The sequence below is a fragment of the Notolabrus celidotus genome, chromosome 7 (genome assembly GCF_009762535.1).
Source record: "Notolabrus celidotus isolate fNotCel1 chromosome 7, fNotCel1.pri, whole genome shotgun sequence".
NCBI classification, from domain to species: Eukaryota; Metazoa; Chordata; class Actinopteri; order Labriformes; family Labridae; genus Notolabrus; species Notolabrus celidotus.
In genome coordinates this window covers 17846436-17866479 of record NC_048278.1, presented here as the reverse complement: position 1 = coordinate 17866479, position 20044 = coordinate 17846436, and the positions used below count along the sequence as shown (strand labels likewise).

Genomic DNA, 20044 nt, shown 5'->3' with positions numbered 1-20044 from the left:
GTTGGGAAGGGTTCTGATTGGACAGGGACGGGCGTGACGTATTTACGTTTACCGGAAGAAAACAGTCTCCAGTTCCTGCTTCTTTTATTTTTTCGGTTACAACTGAGGAGGAGAAGTGAGATAGAGGACCGGAGAAGTGAGGTGGAAGACCGTACTTTGGCGAATCAAAGCCGGTTAGTGCAACAACTGCTCTACCTCAGCCTGAAATATGTGCCCGCCAGAGTGGAATATGTGGGTCATCGGGACAGGACAAGGGAACGAGCATGCGCAGAACGACCGGAATTAAATTAAAGCGGAATGAACGTATACATGATCGAGGAATTATTCAATTTGGATTTAAAATCAGAATAAACCAGCCACTTACATCAGATTTAAGTTTAATTCGGAATGGTCATTTTCATTCGGAATTAGGTGTTTACATGATCATTTTAAATCTTTTTAAAGAGGATTTAATTTTAATTCTGAATTAAAGAGGAATTAAAAGTCTCATGTAAACGTAGCCTATGTGAATAAAGTTTTTTCTGATTCTGATTCTGATTCTGAAATTTACATTTAAGAAAACAAAATTACAAAATCAAAACACTTTTAAAAGCGGTGAGAAAATTTTACAAACGGCAGAATACTTTTACCATTTCTACAACAAATTTACATTTATTTTTAACTGAAAGGGAATGTACCAAATATCGGAAGTGATCTCAGAGTGATCTGGCGAGGGGTCATTTAGATTGTTTGGATGGAGAGTAACCAAACTGAGCAACGTTTGGTTACTCTCCATTTAAAAGTGTTTTACTGATGTAATTTTGTTTTATAAAATGTAAAAATGTTTTCCAATATGTAAATTTGTCTCCAACTTTGTGAAAGTGTTCATCTTTTGTAAACTTGTTTTGTCCTTCAGGGCCACTGTAGTTTTTTAACTGCATTGCAATATACTGGCGTTTACCATTAAAAATTGCCTTCTCTGTGCCCTTTCAGTGGAAAACACATAAATGTTGTCCATGAAGATGCTTGTCCAGTGGATAATATGTAAAAGTGCCCTTTGGATGACCTTCTGATGTATGAAATGTAAAAAATGGCCCTCTGAATGCCCTTCCAATCATCTTAATGAGGAAAAATGCCCCCTGGATGCTCTTACAGACAATACATTGTCTGTACATACCCTCTGTGTTCCTCTCCATTTGATTGAATGCACAAAAGCGCCCTTTGGACTGCATCTCCAGAGATTTAAATGTTGAAAAAAAGTGGCTCTGGATGACATTTTAGGTAAAAAATGTGAAAAAGGGCCCCGTTAATGCCCTTTTATTAAACCTCATGGAAAAAAGGCCCCTTTGGATGCCCTTCTGATGAACTTAATGTGATAAAGTGCCCTTTACATGCCCCTCTAGTAAACTTAAGATCAAAAAGAGCAATCCATACTTGCTGCTTTAGTGAGAAAATGCAAGCGTGCCGTGTAATTAATGTTATATGAATTATGTAATACAATAAATGATACAGAAATACATCAATCATTTTGAGTTGTCCTTTTACATAATTCAATTATCACCACAATTGGTCACAAAAATATTCACCATAATGCAGAGAATTAAGTGCTGGATGCTCAAAATTTGCAGTGAGTTTTACTGTATGGGCATGTCCTGGCGCTATGACCCTCAGTGTCTCCAGGAACAAGAAGTTGTTTAATCTTCTTTACACAAATATCACATGCTTGATCATGGTCTACTTCTATACAGTATATCTCCATATCTGCCATGTATCCTCATAGTTTCACCTTGTGGGAGGAGGCAATAACTCCTCTATACAATGTTCAGTTTACTACATATTTTCCTATTTTGCTGACCATCCCAGCCTGACTAGATCATCTTTTCCTTTTTGTTTTTTGGACAAAGCAACTCAAATCACATAAAATGTACACAGCGTGATTTGATGATGTCACATGTAATTTATTTGTATGCTGTCCAAAACATTAACATTTGGGTGAGTGTCGATCACAACTCAGCCCATGGCTGCAAAACACCACAACACACACAGATTTTTGGGTGCCAGTTCATCTCTGCTTGCCGGTTTAATTGCATTTGTATTTTTTGTCTTATATATGCACAATATGATTTTAGGGGATTATTTAGTCACCACCTCATGAAAGGAAGACAAGGCACAACAAGATAGTACAGTCAAGAACATCCTTTTTATTCAATCAGGTGCTGCTCTTCTCAAACTGTGTTTTTCTTCTTATGGAAAAGAAACTGTAATTAACACATGCATTTCACCTAGAGCTCTGGGGGTGTTCTGACAAAGAAGTGGTGCTGCACTGAGGGTGTACACAGAGGCGCACAAGAGCTGGGAGTCAGGGGGCTTGGGGTGCTGCCTATTACACCAATAACCATACACGCTTAAGAAGAGTAAGAACAAAATAAACAACAGAACGAAAACTCGGAGCAGTCCAGCATGAGGGGGTCAGAGGAGAAACATGGAGGGATTTCCCTGAATCCTCAGAAATGTGAGAGATCAGGTTCATTCATGCTGGTTTTTATCTATCTGATTGGTATGTTGTAAATGGCTAATACTGCTGAGGGTTTTCTCTGTGTGAAACCCACCGTGAACAATAATACTTTACTTTAAAAGATTGTGGGATATGTCCTGGAAATGCAAAACCCCCCTCTTTCAGCCTCGTGCAGGATAAGTCCGGTTATAAGGTGCTTGTAGCTTTCATGTACAGTCTGAGGTGCCCTCAAAGAGCTTCTCAATGACAGCATACCCTGATAGCAAAAATAAATCCAAATTAAAAGGAAAAAAGGGGAATAAAACAAAGCCAAAAATAAATAGCTGAGACAAAAGAGCGGACTCTTATGCTAGTCAAAGCAGCCCCTTTCCAACATTTCAAAGCAGTTCATCCAGCCCTCAGGACCCCATTTATCTTCTCAGGAAACCTCTTTTAACCCCTGTCGTCCCTTCCTAACCCACCCAAAGGACACCCCCAAAAGCCCGTCAGCGTAATTTGTTCACTTACATTAGCTGTTGAATGGAAAAAGCTGAAGAAGATGGGTATGGTAATACAATGTGAAGCATACAGACAAGAATAACATGTGAGCTAACTGCATTCTGCTCAGACAAAAAGTTTTTCGGCAAATTTTTTTATCCCCCTCCCAACAGAGGAGAGGGCAGGAGAGAGGGAGAGAGAAAGGGAGAGAAAGAGTGAGAGAGATAGATAGATAGAGAGAGAGAGAGTGAGAGAGAGTGAGACGGACACACAGTTACAGACTACTCCAATGCCTAAGAGAAAACAGACAGTGGAGACAGAGGGGAAGAAAAAAGCAAGAGCTGAACGAGAACAAGTTTTTTTGCCTTTTCAAAATGTTTTTTTCATCATCATTTATCAATAAAAAGTAAAGAACTAATTCACACCAGTTTCCTTTTGTACTATATATATATGTATGTATATATATATAGGGCTTTGAAAGGAAGAGAGGATATAGGGGAGGTACAGTGGAAGGGATTCATTTCGAAGGCAGAGGAAAAAAAGTTGTCCTTAAGAGCTTAATCGGCGATGGCTTTTTTTTTGCCTTCGTGCGGCAGTCAGGGACAACTTACTACCTCGAGCCATTTGGAAAAAAAAGGGGCGATCTGGATTACAAAATGGAGTCTGTGAACAAAAGGCACTTTTAAGGGACAACCTTTAACTGCTGGGAAACTATACACTACAGCACAAGCACTAAAAGAGTCATTTACAGAGGAGGGGGTGGAACAGGGGGAGGCTCACCTTGCTGCCTGCTTCATCATGGTTCAGACCTCAGATTTATGCCGGATTTGAAGCATATATTTACTCTCCATTGCGTTTGGGTCTCAACACAACCGGCTGACTTGGATACTGCTTTAAATTCAGAACCATACCAGGATGATGTGTAGAAAAGGTTTCTGCATGTGAAGCATCTCTCACAGAACAGGGAGGAACTTGTCATGTGTTTTTTTATAAAAATGAGTTAAACTGGGAGGGTTGTTGTGTTTTCTGCTGGTGAGTTTCAGGCAGTGCACAGATTAACTTATAGGTTTGTTACTTTTTTTTCTAAAGGTTGAACCGAAATGCCTTTTGTGTCACAACCTTAAGGACCAGGAACCTCTCCCCCCGCTCAATACAAATAGAAGAAGAATAAAAATAGAGAGAGGAATAATGCTGTTTCCTACATGGTCTGTTAATTTTGTTCATCACCATTCATTTACAATAGGTATGTACTTTATAGTGTTGAAGCACCAGGTTTTTATCTGATGATAGAGATTTTTTTTCCTCAAGTTGTGTAGATTTTTTTTTCCTTCAGCCCTCCCACATTTTTATAAACAACTGATTACACATAAAACATTAAAAAAGAGACAAAGGAAATAAAAACAAATACCCCCAACTTACAAAGACTAGGATTTTTCTTGGCCCTCTAGTTTAGAGTCCTGGAGCTTACGGACTTGAAACAAATACATTTTTTTTCTCTTTTCTTGTAGCTTTCTTAAAAATCTCTAACAGACAAACACAATGATCTACCCAATGCATTGCACGTGGCTCAATCGACACATATTTTCAATAATAATACTTTCCATCAAAAAACAAACACTTTTTTTTTTCTTCAAACCTACTGTCGATTTTTGACATGTTTATTTAGGTATTATAATCCTGTGCTGCAGACGGCGATGGTGTGTGTCGTTTGATCCGCACTGGTAACAGTAAGGTGATGTTACTGAAACGAGTTGTGGAGGGGGGTGAAAAGGGAGGTGAGAGTTCAGAAAATAACTAGACTGCCAACCAGCTCATGTAGTAAAAGTTAAAAAGGAGCATATATCATAAATATATATGTATAAGATCTCTCTCTCTCTGTCTTTACAAAAAAACAAACAAAAAAAAAGTTTGCAGTCCTCTATAAAGATCTGTCCTCGGCCAATGGTTTCCACATGCACCAACGCTACCACTCCCTGTAGCTGTAGCTTATATGTGGGAAGAGAACCTGAAGTCACTTTATTACTAATTGCATGAAGGGAATACAGAGGCACTTTCATATATTGTTATAGACTTGATATATGGTTTTAGTACATAGAGCTAATGTTACTAGAGAGGCTGAGAACAGGGCCTCAGACCTGTTTACAATCCCTGCAAAACAGAACCAACAGCTAGGCAGTCCAGTTATTTTGTGAGGTCGGCTTTTGTTGGATTGTGTCATGATGAAAAAAACAAAAAACAATAGCAATTTCAAATGTGAACAATTACAAAGAAAATAATCTCAAATTAAAAAAAAATCTTAAGTGAATGAAAAACCATTAACAAAGGCAGTTTGGAGAACCAAATATAAAGGCTTCCCTTTATCATTTAATGTCTGGTTGTTGGTGGTGTTGGTGTGCGATTTAAATGTGCATGTGTGTGTGTGTTTGTCTTCCTCTGAATGTTCCTGTGACTGGACTAAAGGATACAGGGTAAAGCAATGCAAGGGTTGCATGTGATGGGCTGTTGTTACTGTGCTGTCCATACGTGAGAGATTTGAGAAACTGCTGCTGTTTTGTTGAAATCTGTTTTTAGCGTGACACTTAATGTGTTACTGAAAACTGAAGCAAAAAGTGTTATGACATGCAAGAAAAAAGTTAAAACAATCCAAGTGAGACAAAAACCAAAACCAAATCCAGCACAAAAAAAGGAAATCGCATGAAAACACCTACTGAAACACAAACTGAAAGGTAATATTATGAAGCGGATGCTGCGTGTGCATTTCTGTAAAATAAATCCTATGTCTATGAGTAATCTCAGGATGATTCCACGCACTGGTTGTTTGACAGACTAATCTGAAAAAGTAAGTCTGTTTGCATGGGGTGCAAGCAAGCGTGTGTGTGTGTGTGTGTGTGTGTGTGTGTGTGTGTGTGTGTGTGTGTGTGTGTGTGTGTGTGTGTGTGTGTGTGATTGTGTGTGTGATTGTGTGTGTGTGTGTGTGTGTGTGTGGATGCTGTAAATTTCAGGGTCCAGACTTTAATGTGAGTACAGCCCCATCCCAGCAGTGACAGCCAGCCTTGACTCACTTCTCTCATCGCTCATCTGACCATCAATGTGCAGTACTGTTCATCCCTTATTCAAAATTAATAGTGCATAGGTGAGGGGACGAAAGAGCACATGTAGAGTTAGTGTTATGACTGTCTGTCGTGTGTTCACTTACTTACACTCGCCTCATGGCTATCGCTTCTCCGCCCTGATTCTCTGACAGGTAAACAAAGACCAGCCACTTAGTGCATATGTGTGAGCACCATCTGATGGTGTCACCAGGATTGGCCAATCAGAAATGAAAAAGAAAAAAAAAAAAGGAAAAAAGAAAAGGCTCAGGGCTGAGCGAATGAAGCGTCAGAGCGTGGCGACACACAGGTATGAGGCTGTGGTTACTGTCTGGACCCTGGTGGTGGTAGTGGTGGTGGAGGGGGGAGTCAGGTGGAAATAAGCACCTGGAAGAGAGCTGAGCGGTTAAACACACAGATATGGAAGTGTGCAGTTTGGGTGACTATCTTTCCACTTGCAAATCTGACTTCTCTGTTTTACCACTTTTTTTTTTTGGATCTCCAAGCCAATGCATGGAGTTTCATTGTGGAGACAACAAAATGAAAAAAATAAATCATAAAAAAAAAACAAATGTAGAATTGGTCATTTGTCAGTTTTCCATATTGTGTTTCCTTTCTGACATTTTGTGGTGTGTGAGACAGTTCCTCATCTTCCTCTTCCTCCTCCTTGCATTCTGAATCTGTTCACTCAATCTCATTGAAGCCTCCTGCATGAAGGGGACGATCGTTCGTTTGAATCATGTTGGGTTGGGTCCTCGTAGGATTGTGGTGGGGTTTAGTGTGGGGGGGTGGGGTTCTGTAGTACAACTTTGAATAGTGTTGGCGAGAGAGAAAGACCTTTTAGTGTCAGCAGTCTGCTCTTAATCAGCCGTGGTGCGTTTGTTTTTTACATTTCCAATTTTCATGACACAATTTTAGCTCTTGATTCAGAGAGGCCTTGTCAGAGGAACCAGGACTGTGGAGAAGAAAAGAATAAAGGTTAGTCACTTAATCAAATCAGATTGAAACAGTAGCTTTGAGTATCAGGTTGTAACACAAAAAGAGAAAAAAGGCGCCACCTATCAACAGGCGCAAATGTTAAGTATGAATAAAGAAGGTAAAAGTGGGGGGCATAACAATTTTGTTAAAAAGATGTGAACACAGCACAGCACCTTACACAGTAAATTTTTTAAACATGGTGTAAATTAAAGGTCCCCAGTCTTTAGGTCAGGACCCTGACAAAGGGTCAGAAGATATCATCATATAGCAAAATCCATTTTTAAAAATCTAATCTGTATCACCTTTTTCCACAAATTACCGCATTAATTTGTGGTTTAACTGTCCAGGATTAAAACCTATGCAAACTGTAGCAGGTTTCTCGAGTATCGGTCTCTGTGTATTTGGGTGATGAGGATCTCATGTGAGGATAACCCTTCAACCACTAGGTGGCCCCCTCTACCTCCTTTTCTACCTTTTCATCTGAGCATTGCTGTCCCAAAGAGTGTCAAAAAAGTTACTACCTCAACTTAACCACTTGCTGTTTTAAGAGAGCTGACACTGGTGTTTTAACTCATTAAAAACTATGATGTTATTTTGGAGCTTTAAATAGCATAAGAGCAGCAGTTTTTGTTTCCGGCCTGAATATCTTTCCAGTGAGCAAACACGAGAGTATAACTGCTCTGTCATGCGCTGCCAGTTTACATGTAAAGCGATCCTCTTAATATGCCTATGCTCTGTGAGCCCGAGTGGTCTCAGGCTACACTGTTAAGCTATTGAGGGCAGCTACTCCAGGGATCCGGTTTCTGGGTTTGATAAGAGGGCAGAGTGGAGACTTTGGCACAGGCTGAGCTGTTCTGGCTGCCACTGACATTCCTCAGTCCTCTGCCCGGGGAGAGCAGCAAATCACCCCACCTTTAACAGCTAACTCCGTGTTGTCCCCCATTCTAGCAACCCAGGAGAGAGTTTTAACCCCCCCCTCCCTCAACCTCTATCCATTCTACACCAACTCTGTCTCCCTCCTTCCTACCCATGATTCTTCAGTGTTTGCAGATAACTCCTCCTCCTGGCTTCTCTGCTCTTCTCCCTCTCTCCCTCTGGTTCTCTCAGTGTAATCCTTGGCAGTGGAAAGTGACCCCCTCTCTCGAAACCCCCTTCAAGTCCAAGTTCAACTGCCTATGACATCATGTCTGGTTGCTGCGGGCAACCAGACAGCCGGGACGTGACTGTGGAGTGCAGCGAGCTTCGACTAACTCCCTCTCTCTTTTTTCCCTCCATTTCTCCCTGTCCTTCCCACTTTTTTTCAGACTTGTCCTGCTTGCTCCTTCTCTCTCTCTCTTCCTGCAAAGCTGAGCTCTGACCACCAGAGAGCTCCTCAGACCAGCTTTTCTCTTCTTCTTGTCCTGACAGCAGCAGGAAGACTCTCTCCCTCTGTCTTGGCTAGTTGGCTAGCAGGCAGCGAGGCGGGTTGGCAGGGCCATCGTCTGAACCTCTCCATATGCCAGAGAACAGCAGGACAGGCAGAGACCTCGGTTACTCACTCTGGCTGGGGTCTTTACTGACCTACTAGGCTCAGCTAACCGGGAGTGGTTGAAACCAGTGCCCGTGTTTTCACTGTGCGTGTTGTAAACCCAGAGGAATTTTTCAAGTGGACAATTTTAAATAATGTCTGATAAACACAAGCAGCAGATAAGTTTTAAAGCTGTTGTAAAAACCCAAATGTTCTTTACAAGTGAAAACTAGGGGCAAGAGTTTTGGCAGTGTACGTGCTTGCGTGTCCATGTTCCTTCAGTGCCAAGGCTACATCTGTGGAAGAGCGGTGCAGGTGGGGAGCTTGAAAATACTAGAGGGAGCAGGATGGGCGAGGGAGAGAGAAAGAGAGGGAGGGCGGGAGTGGGGTTCTGAGCAGCCGAGCAGAGCTGTGCCGAGGAGGAATGCAGATTGTTTCCATGTGTGGGGAGGACAGGAGAGCCGAGTTGGCTGCAGGCAGGTGCGGTTAGCCCCTAATGAGAAAAGTTGTGTTGGTGATGGAGGAGGCCCAAGACACTGCAGCCCAGTGGCAGAGCGCAGCCAAAGCTGAAACCACAATGTAGTTCACTACTGGCCTCACACGCTGCACTAATGCACACTGTGGGTCTGAGCGGAGATAAATCAACACTGCTGGAGCTGAAACTAACTGGTACTGCGTACTTTCACTGTGGGGAAACTACTGTGGTACAGACACTGTAAACCAATACTGAAACCAAAGGCCTTGATACATGGGCAACTCTGTGTCAATGTAGGTGGGCAAGTTGTAAGCAATTGATTGGCAATTTCTCGTCCATATGAAATTTATGCTCTTAAAGCATTTCAGAGACGGCTGTTATAAAGGTGTTGAAAAGTACAATGTCAATTCACAAGAGCACAACATTTTCACAAAAGACTTTCAGCATAAGAGGCTTGTAAATTGGATTAAACTTGTTTCACAATCTATTAGGGTTCAAAGTTTATTCTTGATCTGGAAATCGTTTAACAAAACATTCGCAACACAAAGTCCACCGGCTTGGTTTTCTAGATTCTTTCAACCACATTACACTTCTTCTGTTCTTTAAGTATGGAGTTGAGTCAGTTTTCATGGACCTGCATTAGTTACCACCTTCTCTTTTTATCATCTGCTAAGCCTTTATGTAGACAGACTCATATTTATTGAAGCTACGCTCAGTTCACTTGTGACGACTGTGTGATGTGGTTGAAAGCTTAGAAAAGCTTCGAAGTGGACAGCAAGTAGATTTTTTTTCTCTCAAGAGAAGGGCCTGATTCAACAAAATGATACAGACAAGAGTTATGAATGACTACAGATGTCACTTCAATCTTCAGTGTCCAAATATTCAAACCGTTGACGGGCTGAATCACTTAATGCATTGAATGCATTGTATGAGTACTCCCTCTGTATCACAGCCTTCACTCTGAATGACATGCTTGTCCCTTTGAGCCTGAAGATGCCTACAGTAACGGAGCACTGTCACACTTGCAGTGGGTGATGAGGGACAGGGGAGGAAAAGACATATAAACAGATAATGAGGAGGAGGGGGGAGAAGGGAAGAGGAAAGAAAGGTGGACGGGTGGATGTTAATTAAATGAGGGAGGTTGGCGGGGTACCTGAGTCTGCTGGGGGATATTCAGAAAGTTGTCCCGTGTTCCGATGCCGACAAACCGGTTGGGAGCTGTGGAGCCTGGCGTGGAGTATGCTATAAACAGAGAGAGACAAGTGTGTACATGCTTTTACACACACACATACACACCCAGCTCATACTACAGTTTGATGCTCTCATTAGCATTATCTCTATTTTTTGATATCATATTAATCTGCTAAGGCTAGGACTACAAATCACTATTCAATGGACTAGTGGGTAAAAAAACGTAAGGGTCAGGGACACTGATGACCTATTAGTCACACGGATGGTTTTGGACTTTCGGGGCAGCTCTATTATGCTTTACTTCACTTTACACCTAATTCTGTGGTTAACACGTGGAAGTAAAGTCTGGAAGGATCAGCTCTAACGTTAAGGAAACTATTCCCCCAAATATGTCTGCACTGTTAGTCACAGAAGCTCCTCAGCAGCCCCTGGCCTCAGTTACAAGCCACCTTAATCATAGAAAACCACTGAGGATTCTCTGTGGGCTATATAATAGGGTGACTAATGGAGGAAGTCTATTCATCACCAGTGGTAACAAATGCTCCAATCATGTTCAACAGATTAAGAGGAGCATCTCACCTACAATGTGACACCACTCTGTGATGACACAGGATCAAATTTAGGGCAGTTGTGCTCACTGGACTCCAATATGGCGGCTGAGTAAAACTTTTTTTCTGTGCATGACTTGATCGAGGTCGGGGGGATCATGGGGATGCATGAGGGTGAAAGTGACAGGGCTGGAAAGTGATGCATGACTGAGGGTGAGAATATAGCAATATAATGTGTGTGTGAGTGTGTGTGTCTGTGTGTCTGTATCTGTGACTGTGTGTGTGTGTGTGTGTGTGTGTGTGTGTGTGTGTGTGTGTGTGTACTTTAATGACTGTAATTAAGAAATCTCATAAATCAGAGACAAAATTAGAGGGGGTAAAAAAAAACACAGTGATAACAGTCACTGGAATGAGAAAAGAGACGGAAAGTAGGATATTTATTTATATAGATGTTCATATAAATAAATAATAAAGTGACAAGTTGATCTGAGAGAGTTGGAAGGGGGGTGGGGGAGGAAGGGTTGAAAGGACAGGAAGAGAAGAAAAATTCATAACAAAAGGAGGAGAAGGTGCCTCCGTTGCTCCGTCCGGTGCCCCCTCTCGGTGTGCCTCTCCCGTGGCCCGACTCTCACACTGCACCCGTCTGGGTGGGACCAAGCAAAGCCTCACTGCTCCCTGATGACACTCCTCTCTCCTGCTCCCCCAGTTACACACTAATTAGACAGGTTTGATTCGATTGTATCATTCATGTTTGGAGAGACTGGGTTGTTCTTGTTATACTGTGATTCTCATGTTTTTTGTTGTTCTCAATTTTTAATTGTTGTGAGATTTGTGTGAAAGTGGCGAGGGGATTGGGTGGGTAAAGTGGGGCATGATGTTTTTTTGGAGTCCACGCCAACTGCCCTAATTTTGTTCCCTTAAAAGAAAAAGAGAGAAATAAAGGGAAAAAAAGAAACAAAGAAAAGGAGGATATGAGATTATATCAAATAAAGAAAAGGAGAAGGCAAAAAAAGAAGTGAGAGAAGGGGGTAGATTGTACTGCCGCTGTTGCAGACACTCATGCAAAGTCTGCATTGATCAAAGGCTTGCAGCTACAGAGGCAACGTGCACTGGGCCCTGCTCTGCTCTGCTCCCCCAAGACTACAAAACACTTCAAAAAAGGAGGGAGAGAGACTACACTGCCTCTTGTGGTGCTTGCAGGAAACTCAACACCGGAGAGACAGAAAAAGATAGAATTAAAAGAAGAATGAGAAAAGGTGAAGGGAAGAGGCTGAGGAGGTTTGCATTGTCTTGAAGAGAGAAGAGAAGGTTGAATTTCAGAGGAGGAGATTCAGAGGAGCTGAAAGAAGTTCTATGGTTTGGCAAAGGCGTGGCTTATGCCTCGACAGAATTGGGATCTGCTAGTAATGAACTGTAGAGCAAGAGCACAGTCCATGAGGTGATGAACAACATAGAAGTGAATGTCCTGGGGCTGCTGAGTATAACTGGGAGTACACTGTCAGCTAACTATAAAACAGCAGTAGCCATTGCAGAAGTCTCAGACATGTGCTCTTTTATGTGGCTTTTATACAAGGTTCAAAAAAAGACCCCAGTGTAGGGATCAACACATAAATACTGGAGCTTCTGTGATGGCTGCTTCTGTGATGGCTAACAAACCTAATTAAGTATTACTTTAAACAGAGGACAGATTAGCTGCAAGCTTAAGGCAAACCAACCTACTGGAGCCTAAGTTTTGTTCCGATTGACCTCTGTGAAAAATCTGTGGGGAGACTGGGAGAGTGATGGGGGTTTGTGGAGGGGAGTGGGAGTGGGGGTGACTTACACGGAGATGCGGGTGAGCTGAGTCCGCCGTCAGTGGGCGTGCTGATGATTTTAGAGTCGGGCATGGGGAGGGGCACAGGACGTGCCACTGGGGGTGGCGGGGGCAGCAGGAAGGAGCCCGGCATTTTGCTCTGGCCACCTCCATTAGGCTGCAGATGGACCATACAGACAGGGTGAGCAGGACACACCCCGAGAATATACAGTGCACAGGGTTTCAGACACACACGCACAGGCACACACACGCACACACGCACACACGCACACAGCTGCATGTAAGGGTAAGACACTCATATATTGACAGATGCAAACAGTAGCCATACACTCAGACAAACTCGCACACACAAGTCTACCAACACACAGGATCAAGTTAGATCCCCAGACTTGCACAATAAAAAAAGAAAAGAAGAAAAGTATCAAGCAGGTCAAAAAAGGTGAGGCAAATAAAACATGGTAACATAAAAGTTGTTTTCTAAAAGAGAACAAGGGTAAAAGAAAATTGGGGTCGTCCACGAGGAAAGTTATTATTGTGCAGTGTAAGAATCTAAAAAAGAAGGGAAAAAGTCAGCAGTGAGAAGGGGTGTCTATTTGTACCAGTGTGTGCAAAATGATTGAGCATTTTCTCAAATTCTGCTGTGTCCTCTAAGTGAAATAATGAGACAACAGAACAAGGACATGACAAGGGGGCTAGATAAGTGATTTCAAAGTTGCTCACAAGGCCAAGGTTCCAGTAGAGGTTTACAGTGCTACCAGCACCCTGCACGATACATAATGTGTTTGATATAACTCTGAAATATTCCTACACAACAAGTAGACAGCTAGCTAAATAGTGTGCCTACACACAGATGTTTGGAAATTCTATTTTAAAGGATGAGTGAGTGTGGGAAGAATTGGGGTTACCAAGGGGACACCTCTCGTCGCTGATGTTTTGAATTGGGCCCAAGACACCTCAGGAAAGTCTTAGCTGTGTCCCTCTTTTTCGGTGCAAGTTAACTTCTGAAGTGAATTTCCTCCTCATTCAAATCTGCTAACTAGCTTCCACGGCTTCATCTGAGGCATGACGCTTGTGCCGAGATCCACTGGCACTCAGGCGTTGAAGCACAAGTTGATATTATAGTGTGTTGCTTACAGATGACGATTTGATGGATACAAATTTTTTTATTACTTGTCAATAGGTAACTTCAGCTTCCTCTACTTTTGACGAATTATGACATATCACATGGTTGACTAAAACCTCTGGAGAAGATGTAAGTGTGGATAGAAAATAAACATCACATACAATGGAAAAAGGTCAGTGAGGCCCTTGTTAAGTGACTTCACCATTAGCCCTACATGTCAGCTTTGAAAACAGCATAATTATAGACCTTTCGACACATCCTAAATAAGCCCCACCCCCTTCCCCAAGTCGCCAGTCTCATCAATGCCATAGCTGTCTGCAACCTATCTGTCTAAGAGGACTTTTTCCTGGAAACATGTCCCTCCCCCTGACTGGATATGCATGTGGAAAGATGTGTAAGATTTTGAGCCTTTTAAACAAACATCTGTGGTTTGGCTCATTCCTAACCATATTTTCACCTGCTGTGATTTTTCTTTATTCTTTTATTTCTAGAACTCATCTGGCTGGCTCCTCCTGTTTTTGTATTTACCCTGAGACCACTTTTCCTTTCATTTGGGAGAAGAATCTTAACTCAATAAAGATTGCTCCACACCCAATTAAGAATCCACACATCTTTGCACCTGTATGTGTTATAAATAAAATGATGGAGCACTCCTTCTGAAGATAAATCTGAATTTGTCTTGTAGTCCTGCTGTCTTTCATTTTGCACCCTCTACAGAAAGTTTCACACCGTTAAACTAACCGAGGAAAAGTTGCATCTATTCTATGTCAGCTCGTGCTTCAGATCCTCCCACTATCTCCCCACTTCCCTTTCCGCACATGGAGCACTTACCTGTGCGCTAGGCTGGCCTGTGCCGTCGGTGCACACGAACTGCACAAACTCCTTGAGCGGGTCCTGGTGGTGGTGGTAGCGTATAGTGGGGTGGGTGAAGTACGGGCTGGACTGCTGGATGATAGAGGAGGAGGGGAAGTGCAGGGCTGAGGCTGAGGCACGGGGACTCCCTGAGAAGAAAAGGGGAATGGGAAAGGAGAGGGGGAAAAGGAATGAGAGGAGAAGACAGGAGAGAGACCAGAATTGGGGAAAATACAATGAGGTTCAAGTCATAGTTCAAGAGTTAAACAACAATCATTGTAAAAACTTTGACATTTGTAACATAACATGCACACCTATGATGATCTATAAAGTCATGCAAACATTTAAATGACACAGTTGACATCAAAGAGCAGGTTGCTTCTCAGGCCTATCATTGTCCTAACATAGAAAGTAGCTGCAACATTTGCTTGTGGTTGACTGGCTGAAGCTGTTTCTGCTTACAAATGACTTGCATTATCCCTGGCTATTGGGAAACATCTGGACCCATTCATTTTATAAACAGCCCTCTAGATTTCTGTACCTCTGGTAAGCCTGGCATCCCACACATACAAACACATACACTTTTCACAGTCCCATACACGCTTAGTGTGTTACAGTATTTTCTGCCTTCTGCTCCTTCTCATTCCCCCCCCCCCCCCCCCCCCCCCACACACACACAGTGGGTCTTTCCACTTTTGTTTTATTGCTTGTCGGTGATGTGTAATCAATCAGCTGCATATCCTTGCTGTGCGGTTCTGCCCAGTAGTTTGAAGCTTGAGAGAGAATCTCCCCTCCGCTCCCGACCGACCACAAAACGCCTCCCGGAGACATTAGTCAGCCAGCCAGCCAGCCAGCTAGCCAGCCAACCACGCACGCACGCACGCACGCACGCACGCACGCACGCACGCACGCACGCACGCACGCACGCACGCACGCACGCACGCACGCACGCACGCACACACACACACACACACACACACACACACACACACACACACACACACACACACACACACACACACACAGCTCAACTGTCTGTCTTGTGCTGAGATTCTATGGCTTTGGCAATTTGGCACACCAAACTAAAGAAGCAAGCTGCTAGGTGAGGGGAGCCTGGCGAACAAGCATCTGTGATTATGTCTGTCACCTACTATCTCTTGTGTATGCTATACCGACAAAGTGTGTGAGTGCCTGTTTGTTCAAACTTTGTGTTTTGGTGTTGCCATCTCATTGTGTCTGGGTTTTTGTTGCTTGGATTTTAGTGTGAATTTGATGCATCTCTGTCTGCAGCTTGGTCTGTATTTATTTTTAAAGCCTGTCTGTTTGAATGTGCTGCACTGTCTGCTGCAGCTTTCATGTGTCTTTGTATGTATGTGTGTATAATCACTGTCACAATGGCGGACTCTCCAGACTGGCATAATCAGACAACAGTCAATCTGGCAGCTCTCCATGTCAGTCCGAGCCAAAAACAGGACATAAACCAAGCAGTTCTCACCCCTGAACACCTACACTCACAAGACCTATACAACCAGAGCTAACAGCTCCATCCATGATTGCTAACTGCTTCTTCCCCCTCTCTGTCTACCCCTATTTCTCTTTTCATCCCTCTCTCCTTCCCTCCCTCCCATCATCCTCCAGTCTCTTTATAGAACCAAGGCCTCCGAGGGACATTCCATTTGGATGGCAGCCATTTTAGCACAGAGAGTCCTCCACAAGAGTGTAAATTTACACATGCGTGCATGTGTTTGTGAGTGTGTATATCCGTGTGTACGTGAGCAAATGCACTGATACACAATCTGTAAACACTGTCTCATTACAGCCTCCCCATTACATGTAAACGTCTTCGCCAGAAGTCCACACACAGTTTGAAAAGTGTGAGAAGTTAGTCGTGGGAACAAAGAAACCTAAGCCAGTGCCTCACACCTCTTCAACTCACACATAAAACAGAGAGGAGAATTTTGGAAATCAATTTAAATGCAAAATTCAATCTGGTGCTTTGGATTCTCTGGAGGGTATAGGACTGCTCTGTGCAGATAAACAACATGGCTTAATGGTGCGAGATCCATTCTGAGCTATATTTTTGGATTGTTTTGCTTTTTGTATTTGTGTATGTGTGTGTGTGTGTGTGGGGGGGGGGGGATCCACAAGTTAAGTTCAAAACATTTCAACAAGGGGGCAACGAGTCCATATGACCTTTATGTGGTAGGTCTGTTTTGGCTGTGGGCCAGATTGTCCCTTTGAGAGACAAATGGAATGAGAGGGGAGAGATAGGAGAGGAGGACATATCTATTCCTTTGAAAAGTGAGACCAGCCGACAGGGACTCGTTGGCAAACTTGAGATCCTGGAGACTTTGGGATTTCTCTGACTCGAGATGAAGAAACCATGACGGTTATCCTCAATATCCTTGCCCTCAGTGCCTCTAATACGACAGGACCTTGGGACCACTGGATGTTACATTTGTTACTTTGGGAGTTTGATACACTTAAGTCAACAGCTGCACAATTACATGTATTCTAAAATGTTGTAACAATTCCTGTCACTTATTCCAACTGATTTTCCCATCTGTTCTGAGTCTCACTAAAATCCTAACAAAAATATTTGAAGATGCTACAAAGAAGCAGCCAATAACTAAAATGTACACAATAGGAAATTAACACCTCCAAATTAAGAGCACAGGTCCTCTTTGGTATTCTTCTTGCCAAAATCTAAGTGTAGACCTCAGTCTTGACAAAGAGTTTTTAAAATACATTTTCATAAAACAATTTGTCTTGGAGATTTTCACCTTGGAAAAGGGTTGTCTTGGTCATAACATGGTATAATCTATGTGAGCTATGTGCTCCTACAACTCTGACAACATAAATTAAACTGTGCAAAAAAATTATCTCACCCAGTCAAGTAGGTTTCAGTTCATAAAACATTACAATGGATGCATGAAGCAGTAAGATATGAGGCATATCAGTTACAAAGGCATGGATGCAGCAGTGGTACCATGCAATGACATTATTAAAACACACAGGCAAAAAGATGGTGGTAAATATGGATGGATGGAGAGAGGCTGAAAAAGAGAGAGAGAAATTTATGCCAAGCCATGATGATAGCAGTAACGCTGAACAGGTGAAACTCTGCGGGCATATTGCTTCTCAGCTGTTACAACTGTAGGTTTTTTTTAAGGCTTATCTTGCTTTCTCAGAATGTGCATTTGGGATTTTCATCATTTTTAAGTACACGGTTGTAGAATTTGTTTTTATTTCCAGAGGAGTTTGGGGGTGTATACATTTCAATCTAGGATCAAGTTTGACACTACCTTTCCTTCTCTCTCTGTTTCAGATTATAAAAGGGGGATCGGGGGTTGCTGGGTTCATGGCAGGGCTCTCACCTGGTCTCACTCCTGCCAGCACAGGCAGCGGGTGGTGTGTGAACGCCATGCGGGGGGACCTCGTCTGGGAAGTCAGGGCGTTGAAATCAAACTTCCCCGGCTTCTTAAGTGAACCAGGCGAGGACAGTCCTGGCGAAAAAAAAATGGGATCAACAAAAAAAAGTGGGGGGGAAGAGGGAGGAAAAGAGAGAGGTTGTTTTAATCAACAAAATGTTGCTTATTTAATTAGCTACACTAAAAAATAATTCAATTTTTATTGAAGGGGACTCGAACAGTCATGATTTTCTGATTAGATTGTTGAATTTCCTCATTGGCTGATGGCAGTGCATCGCTCATGTCTTCTTGGCTGTTGTCCATTCACTCCCATTAGTTTCAATGAGTCAATCAGAGGACTTTAGGCTGCAATAATTCATTCAAAGGTGCACTGAAAGACTCCCAACTCCAAGCTTTATAGTCATATAATGTGGGCTGAGCAATATTTCAAAGCCTAAGTGCAAGTCTTCAAAGGAAAAAGGGGAAAATAGGAAAAATAGCTGAGGCCAATCTGAATCTGGTCTTTGTTATAGAGCCAAAGCACATGTGAAGCTATAATAACCTCTACTGTGCAACTGTATGTTTTTCTTTCTCATCTCTTTCTCTCTCTCTTTCAGGTGCCAGCTCCAGGCTCTCTCTCTCTGTGTATGAGCACGGCCACCACACAGCCACAGTCAGCTAGTTGTGGTCTGGCTTCAGCGAAGCTCACAGGCTGGCTGCACGAGAAGAAGGCTTCATTCAGAAATAGCACACACTGTACAGTATGGACACGGCAGCTGCTGAGTGCGAAAGACAAGCAGACGGACAAAGAGAGGAGACAGAGGGAGAGAGAGGGAGAGAAAGAGAGAGGCGAGAAGAACGTGGGAGACATGAAAATATGCGAGGGAGCAAGGGAGCCAGAGAGCAAAGCAGAACCTGTGAAAAATGCAGCAGTGTCTTGTTTTTCAATGCGTTGCTCTGACGACATGTATGAAATTGGAATGTCATAAGATGTTAAATATGGTTATTATCTCTCGCTCACACACACTCACTCACATGCACAACAACTGAGCGCACGCAAAAGCACAAGCACATGACCAATTTGAAAAAAACAACACTGCCACATTTAACTGACGAAACAATAGACACGTTTCTTTCCCATTAAGTTTTCTTCTAATCTCGCTAACAAGTGAGTGATTTGATAATGTTCTCTTTTTAAAATTTATTTTAGACTGTTGTTTTGTAGTCTATTTCTGTGGCCCCTCCACGTCAAACAAGGCATTAAATACGATTCCTCCTCAGTTCTCCAGCTGGAGACGTGTGAAAGTCTATGGGAGTGTGGGGGCGTGTAAAACCTTCCCTCCCTGTGTGAAGAGTTAAGTCTCAAGCAGGTGGGAGTGAATATGTGTGAACCATTTATGTCTTTAGCAGACATATATTTCATTTTTTTCCCCCCACTGTAACGGGGGTCTGGGGGCGTATTGTACTGTCAGACAGATTCCAAGCATGAAGACAACCCCAATCCCACTTCTGACACTAATAGTTAGCAGTGATTGCTATGACACTGTCACACTGGAGGGAGCAAACTGCAAATAAGTGCAGGGAGTTAAATAAGACAAGACAAGAGAAGAGAAGCACTGAGATTTTGGTAGAAAGTGTAAAAACCTGAACCTTTTAGATTTAACAGTCACGCCTTCAGAAAGGTGTTATGTGCTTTTACTTCAAAAGTACAAAATGAATCTGAAGTGAAGAAATCAGAGCCAGAAAACTCAGAGAGGATGAAATAAAGATTGAAACCTGTATGTACAGGAAGTTAAAGGACTGTCACTACCACGAGGGAATGTGAAAGACAATATTTCTGCACTTCAGAGACAGTGCAATGGTCTGATCTGATTTCTGAGTTTGTGCATATGTGTGTGCGTGTGTGTGCCACAACTGCACTGTTTCCTTTCCTGGCAAGCCTGAGTATTTCACTGGCAACCAATCAAGCGCTCCCATGATGACCCTTCTGTCTCTTTGCACTAACAGGCCTGCCACCAGATGCGCCTCTGAAGCACACATAGATGCAAACACACAATCACACACACACACACACACACACACACACA

At 42.8% G+C, this 20044-nt stretch overlaps 1 protein-coding gene across 13 annotated transcripts in view; it reads right to left on the bottom strand.

Moving 5' to 3' along the window:
• Positions 1-2160: 2160 nt before the first annotated feature.
• The window catches only part of LOC117815405 (nuclear factor 1 X-type-like), a 152045-nt gene continuing 134161 nt past the window's right edge, over positions 2161-20044 (bottom strand). For 6 of the 13 annotated variants that reach the window (XM_034687095.1, XM_034687096.1, XM_034687098.1 and 3 more), the window contains 4 exons: positions 14527-14696; positions 12582-12729; positions 10174-10262; positions 2161-7015 (listed from right to left, as the gene is read on the bottom strand). In XM_034687095.1, the coding sequence (XP_034542986.1) occupies positions 7001-7015; positions 10174-10262; positions 12582-12729; positions 14527-14696 (422 nt within the window). In that variant the 3' untranslated portion in view covers positions 2161-7000. Of the gene's footprint in view, positions 7016-10173; positions 10263-12581; positions 12730-14526; positions 14697-17924; positions 18054-20044 lie in introns of all 13 variants that reach the window. The other 7 variants (XM_034687091.1, XM_034687092.1, XM_034687093.1 and 4 more) reach the window with 3 other exon arrangements.